The following is a 7,408-nucleotide window of genomic DNA, read 5'->3' on the forward strand; positions in this document are numbered from 1 at the left end:
TATATGCATGTGTGCTTTACGTCTCATGTAAATCAATAAAAGGAATTAATATAAATACATATAAAGTTCATTACAATTAAAGAAAATGAGAGTTTAGATCACAGTTAAGTTGAAAATTATTATTAGGCATAGAATTTGATAAACTAGGGTTTAACAAGCATCCAAGCAGCTAGAAGTCTGCTAACCCTTGTGTGAACAGGTCTAAGTGTAGTTTGACTGTTACATATCCCAATATCCATGTACGTGAACAGCAGTGCATCTGTGCGTGTTGTTTGGTATGTGATTGCGATGTAGAAGTATGTGACGTCTGCCATATCATCAGCTGTGCACAATGGGAGAATAATGACACTCTTCATATGGTTTTAAGTGGCTTGTATTTGGATCTTCATGAGGATCCCAGAAGGGTTTCTGGGAAAAAATTGGACATGTAGATGGAGATGGACATAAGAATGCTTATTTTTGTCAGATGAAGAAATGGAATTAAAATTTCATTTTAATTAGTTTAACACCTTTAGAAAAACCAGCATCAGTCTAATAAGTTTATCACCCTCAGAAAAAAGTAAAATATAATAAAGTGTAAGAAAGAAAGAAACAGAGAAATAAAAAAAAATAAAATTAATAAGTAAATAAAATAATTAAATTGAATTGGAAAAAAGTTTCTAAATGTGATTGTAGAGGTAAGTTGATAACATAACAAACATGAAAACTGCACAGGGTAACAGACTTTGAAAAAATTAATATTTAATATCTTTTTATGAGGTTCAGCATTATTTTTACCCAAAACGGTTGTTAATAAAGATATTATCGACTTAACTTAGGTTGAATTATAAAGAAATTGATAACTTTTAATCATTTTGTTTGTCAATATTGCCAATAAATGCAAAGAAGCCAGTGTGAAACAGTTATTTTTCTTTAAAAAATTGGCTTCATTTTAAATTTTGATTTTATTTGAAGGACATTTGTTGATAATAAGATCAGAATAATCCAGCTGTCACTTTGGTTAGTGCGCGTCGCATTAAATTCGAGAAGATGTCGCCACAGATATGACAGCTGAGTTATGAAGATAAACTACCCATAGACATGACATGTGTTGCACTGGTCAGTGTCAGTGACCCTCTTTGAGAAAAAATGTTTTCTTACTACTGGAAAAAAATTTAAAATATGGTTTTATAGTCCTTCAGTGTGAACAGATTTAGTCTATTTGACTGCGGTCTAACTTAGTCTTGTGTGTGAATAAACCTTGTCTATTTCTGGTCTAATTTAGTCCTGTGTGTGAACAAACCTAGTTTATTTCTGGTCTAATTTAGTCCTGTGTGTGAACAAACCTAGTTTATTTCTGGTCCTAGTTAGTCCTGTGTGTGAACAAACCTAGTTTATTTCTGGTCCTAGTTAGTCCTGTGTGTGAACAAACCTAGTTTATTTCTGGTCCTAGTTAGTCCTGTGTGTGAACAAACCTAGTTTATTTCTGGTCCTAGTTAGTCCTGTGTGTGAACAAACCTAGTTTATTTCTGGTCCTAGTTAGTCCTGTGTGTGAACAAACCTAGTTTATTTCTGGTCCTAGTTAGCCCTGTGTGTGAACAAACCTAGTTTATTTCTGGTCCTAGTTAGTCCTGTGTGTGAACAAACCTAGTTTATTTCTGGTCCAAGTTAGTCCTGTGTGTGAACAGACCTAGTTTATTTCTGGTCCTAGTTAGTCCTGTGTGTGAACAAACCTAGTTTATTTCTGGTCCAAGTAAGTCCTGTGTGTGAACAGACCTAGTCTACAGGTCACAATGACAATTTTTGAATATTTTAATATCAAAATAATGCACTATTTGCATACTTCATGGCTTGGTAAAGAGTGGTTCACAGCATTTTGCCCTGTAGTTTTAAAAGAAAGATGTAGCATGTCTTTTAAAGCATTTAAAAAAAAAAATGACTGCTCTAGTTCCACTAGCAGTTTAATTTAAATTAAAAAGAAAAACTGTTCAAAGAAAACAAAAACCTTTTTTTTTCAAATATAAAAAGCCAGTGAGATGTTTTTTTTTAACTTAAATAAACTTAAGGCAAGGAAACAAAATCAGATGACTAATTTACTCTCCCAGAAGCCTTTTTTCCTAACTGTTGGTGTGGAATTTTGTTTCAATCTGTTGCCAGGGTTTTTTTATACTTGTCATGATATTCAAAATGTGACATTGCATGTAATATCATGCAATTGGCAGGAGATGTCTGAGAAGCATTAGCGTGTTGCTGCGGAGTTATGTGTAAGCCCTGAACTTGCATGACTCGTTAGATTACAATCAATTATCACTTTCAGCACAGATTTATTTCTCACTCATAATGAGACACTTCATGATATATGGTATGTGTACTGATAGTCATGAATTATGTGACTCACAATTTTTACGGTCATAATTTTTTTTCAATTTTATACCTTTATTATTAGTATTATTTTTGGTAAACTGTTCTTGCAATAAACTTACGTAAATTGTTGCGCAACTGCAGTGCACTAAAATAACCCTTGACAACATGTTTGATAACTGTTAACACCTATTCCCTTCAATATGTTGTGTAAAAAAAAGTTCAGAAACAAGGTTGAAATAGCTGTTACATAAGGAAGTGTTGTAACATAACACATGTTTATGCAATTGTATGTGAAAAGAGGCATGCAAAACTCAGACAACGCAGCATGTTGCTCAGGAGTGAACCAGGAATTTTAAATTAGATAATTCCCTTTTACCTGTTACATGGAGACCTGGGAGACTTTATATTGTGAAGTAGGATGAATCTTTTTTTTATAATGTTTCTGTGTTTTCTTCAGTGTATGTAAATGACAGCTAAATGTTTTTTAATGCATTTCCATTAAACCCTTTTTTTTGGAATTGAAGCAGTTTTATTGTCAAGAAACTGTAATGTCCCCCTTTTACTGGCAGATAATAATAATAATAATTATTATTATTATTATCATTATTATTATTTTGGAAAATGGAAATTTTATTAGCATGTGTGTTGATGGACAAATGCAACTATACAGTTAACTAGATAGGAACACAAATGAAATTTTTAATATAGTTTAAACAGCTGTTAGTGACTAAGGGTGCATTCCCAGAGATTTAGATCGATCCAGAGATTTAGATCGACCTAACTCTGGAGGTTCACGCTAAATTTAAAGTTATTTATTCAAAAATAAAATTCTTTTCAGTTAAGTTGTGTGCATGTGTGTGTGTAAGTGTGTGTGCCCACCACTCAAATATATGTGTTGTATCCCATGGACAGGGATTCTGTCCCATTTTGGCAGATTTCCTGCTTTTTATTGGTGAAAGCCAGATCTTGTAAAAATAATTATCAAAAATGGGGGGAAATTTAGGAGAGGTGAAGGAATTTCTTCTTTTTCAGCATTCTCTCATCCCATTGCTGTTTGCTGAGGCAGTTTTGTTATAATTAAAGTCCAAATTTGTGTCAATTTTATTTTTCAGTATACTGAGTCCGCTCTGTATCACCAGCTGTGTTACTACCGTTTCATGTTTGATCTTCCAAAGGCAATCCAAAATGTATCAAAAAAGCACCAAGGTAAGAGGAAAAACATAAGAAAAACGAAAATTTATTGATAAAAAATAAATAATTTAACACCACTGATGATTAATCCCACATAAAGAATTGTATTGTGGTCCCTGGTGAGATGCTATGATGCAGTTTGATCCGGTTTACAGTCCAAGTAAGTCCATGTGTGAACTGTCCTGTTGTTGATGATGTGTCAAAGTATAATAATATAGGTGCCACCTCCCAGCTGTCACCTGTCACCTATAAGGTGAGAGTATCAGCATATTAATTTAACCTGTATAATAGATTATAGTCTGCAATGTTAGCCACTGAACCAACTGCCAATGGCAGTAAAAATTGGTCTGGGCCAGTGAGTTAACGGCCCTACTGGGTCAGTGGATTTTTTTATTTTTTCAGCTGTAACATGTACTTCAATATGTTTTATAAATATTCAGGCTGGAGCTTGACATCTTTTCATTAAAAAACTTAAAAAAAAAAACATTATTCTATATTATTATATAAAACCTGTAATTTGAAAGTATTTTGACTGAGATTAAGGTTTTCAATCCAAGGAGCAGATATGATAATGTCAAGCAAGTTGGCTGGGTACAATTAATTATGGAGGAGAATAAAAAAGATATTCTGCAACCTCAAAAGCTTGTGGTATTTAATTTAAGAAAAAGAACATTAAGAAAATCAATACCCCCTCCTTCTAGTATCCATAGTACCCAAATGCCTGTTTTATAAAATAACTTTTCTGAAAATTGAGCTGAAGTTTTAAGTCAAATTTACTTTAAATCGACTCGAGATATATCAAAAGCTGTCCAATTAAATTATCCAGTTCTACGACAAGAAAGATGGGGCTACTGTTTCAAGCCAATACTTCCTTTAATTAAGTGGTCTACTGTGGACAACTCTCAGACTGAAGTAAACTGCATCTTTGTTCTAAAAGATAAGACAATTTTTCAGGCAAAAGCTCTTTTGTGAGAACAGTGCCAAGTCTTACAGGTACAGATGTACAAGGACAAATTAAGAACTGTTCACAGAAGTCCAAAACCAGTTACAGATTATCCAGTGGGCAGTTGACGTCAGTTGGGACCATTTCCGGTCAAAGCGAGTGCGGTAGTGAACCTGCCTGTGCATGTTTCCCACACTGACGTCTGCCCTGAAGACAACTCATTTTACGAGTCTGACAGAGGGCAGATGATAATGCCATGGCAACATTCATTAAATTAGCCATTTTGTTAAATATTTGTGAGATAGGGCAAAATGGTGGCACGCTTCAAACATTTACGACCGGTTTTGGTTGGTTGTTCTGCTCTTGGGCTTGTTAGGAGATGGAAAGTTTAATAAGGAAAGAGGCACCCAGGTGGATAAAAGTTTTGAATCAAGTGATGTTGTCATGTTTTCTGCTACTATAGTAGTAGTACTAGTAGTAAGATCATCTAGATGCTACTATTTAATGACCTTACATCTTTGGGATTTGCCCTCAATTTCCTACAGGCATTAATTGGAACAAGGCTATTGTAGCCAACTAACCATGATTTTTATGTATTTATTAATATTTAATTATTTATTATGAACAGAGAGTGAGAGTCTGTTTTTTTTTATTCTTTTTCATTTTGTGTAGAGGAATATTTTATGTTATGTTCATCTTATGTCTACAAGACTATATAACATAAGATGTATAAGTAATAAGAATTCCTTGCAAAGGTCTCTGTACATGTCAAGCATTTCATCTATGCTGAAGGATAACAGCTGTGACTGTGGTCAAATATTTTTAATGATTAGGACTTGTGCACTCATGGCTTTCACTGGACCAATGGGGGGGGGGGGGGGTAACCAATGCAACATTACATGCTCATTGTAATTGTTATCTAATTTAAATTTTATTTATTAAATTTTATTTATTTATTTATATATTGGCATCACATTTGTGCAGGTTGCATTAATTCAGAGGCCAGTCTCAAGGTGAATTTACACTTCCCTTGTGACAGCTTTACTTAATACATAATGTCACAGTGGGCCAGAACATTCAACTGTTTCATTCATCACTATTGAACAGGCTGTTTGCTTTTATTAATTAATATTATGTCATTGTTATTCTCGTTGCAGATCTGGCCAAAAGATACACCAACCCTTATGAGGATTCCTACCTCACTTTGAAGACATTCGTAGACAAGAAACTTCGTGTAAGTGCTTACTCCCAGGTCAGTCTTGCAACCCTATTTGATGGGCTGGGATTGCTCAGTTTGAAATAAGGTCAATCTACCACTGGACTTGGATTGGCCAGAAATAATTAGGTCATTTTGCCTGAAGTTGTTGCTGGACTTTGATTGGTCAGTTTGAAATAAGGTCAATCTTGCACCGGACTTTGATTGGTCTATTTGAAATGATGCCATTCTTATAAAAATCCTCATTGGTTCAGTGTTGGTCAGCTGGTGTGAGTCTGGCCAATTTCAGGGCACTTCTTTATGGAATCACCAAGGTCTGTTTCAATAAGTTGTGAACATACCCCCTTGTTGAACATTGAAGCACATTATCATCGTTTTCTCTTTTCTCATCTTTTTAATGATAAAAAACTTCACCCTGTAAAACCACGATACAGATTAAATGTAATTGATATTTTATGATCATTTAATTGTTGTAGATAAGAGATCTGTTGCGTACTATTAAGTGTCTTAAGCCATGTTTGCATGTTTGTGTCACTTTATGTCCAATATTACACATGTATTATTATCCTTTTGTCCTGATTAACATAGTTTTACATAAGATTTAGCATGTAATTGGAGTGACAGATGTACTTAATAAATAGCAAGATTTATGATTAATTAAGTGCAAAATTTCCATAATAACATGAATTAAAAAGCACTCAGTTAAATGGCATGTATTATTATGTGTAATTATATTTTTCCTGAAAAATTATTTTTACATTAAATAGGACTTGGGTTATGTACCAGATGTTTGAAATTGTTTGCAAAAATTTAAAAGGATAAAAGTTGAAAGAACATGATAAATTTTGATTTGACATGAAATGACATGTATAATATTTACTTTGAATTTTCTATAAAAAAAAGTAACATGTTGCCTATACGTTTTTATGATACAGATGGTGTATAAAGATGCTATTATTTATGACAAGCGAAGAAATGGATAACCCTTCGCATGAGAAAAAATAAGTAATATGGCACTGAACTTTTGTGTACAATTTCACATGCATTGTGTACTTCACAAACATTTTAATGAGAAACTGGTGCCGAAAACTGTGAAGTCGGAAACTACCAAAATTGAACTCTTTCGCTCTAATGTTGTACAGTATATATAATTGTATGTGGGACTATGTCTAAATAAAATGTGAAATTTTCAGGTACGTTTTGGTTGTTAGACCGTTTTCGTTTCTTTGAGGGGAAGGGGGGGGGGTAGTTTTTAGTGTCAGGGGGTAATGGAACCGCACTAGAACCTCCGGTAACAAGCCGAGAGGTAAGAAAATAATAACAAATTGAATTATGGATAAGCGATTTTTGCAACTGTCACTGCATTCTCGTCGTACGGTGTGCCTGTAAAAGGATCAGCGTCAAAGGCCGTTCATGTGTTGTTATTTGCCGAATTTTTTTTCATTCTGTATGTAAAATGTTTTGAAAGTGTAAGTTCCTAACTAACACTGGGGGCGCTGAACCAGCCACGAAGGCAGTTTCGGAACTAGAGGTGCTTAAGAAAAATAATTGATCTTTTCAGTATTGAGAGCCTAGAAGCGAATAAAAATCATTCTGTGCTCATTGAAATATTATTAGTAATATCTAGGTATATTGATTAGTAATTTTATTGAGCACAGAAATGTTTTTACATTTAAAAGTCTCTCTAATTACTTAATATTCTATTAATATTTTTA

The 7,408-nt window shown here is 33.7% G+C and overlaps 1 protein-coding gene across 1 annotated transcript in view; it reads left to right on the forward strand.

Annotated features, from left to right (window-relative positions):
- The window catches only part of LOC106165166 (DNA polymerase alpha catalytic subunit), a 30,550-nt gene extending 23,665 nt beyond the window's left edge, over positions 1-6,885 (forward strand). Inside the window, exons 36-37 of the mRNA XM_086996590.1 lie at positions 3,456-3,549; positions 5,635-6,885. Of these exons, the coding sequence (XP_086852716.1) occupies positions 3,456-3,549; positions 5,635-5,780 (240 nt within the window). The 3' untranslated portion in view covers positions 5,781-6,885. The remainder of the gene's footprint in view (positions 1-3,455; positions 3,550-5,634) is intronic.
- The last annotated feature ends 523 nt before the right edge of the window (positions 6,886-7,408 follow it).

The sequence above is a fragment of the Lingula anatina genome, chromosome 10 (assembly GCF_051362555.1).
Source record: "Lingula anatina isolate TDL-2025a chromosome 10, LinAna3.0, whole genome shotgun sequence".
NCBI lineage: Eukaryota > Metazoa > Brachiopoda > Lingulata > Lingulida > Lingulidae > Lingula > Lingula anatina.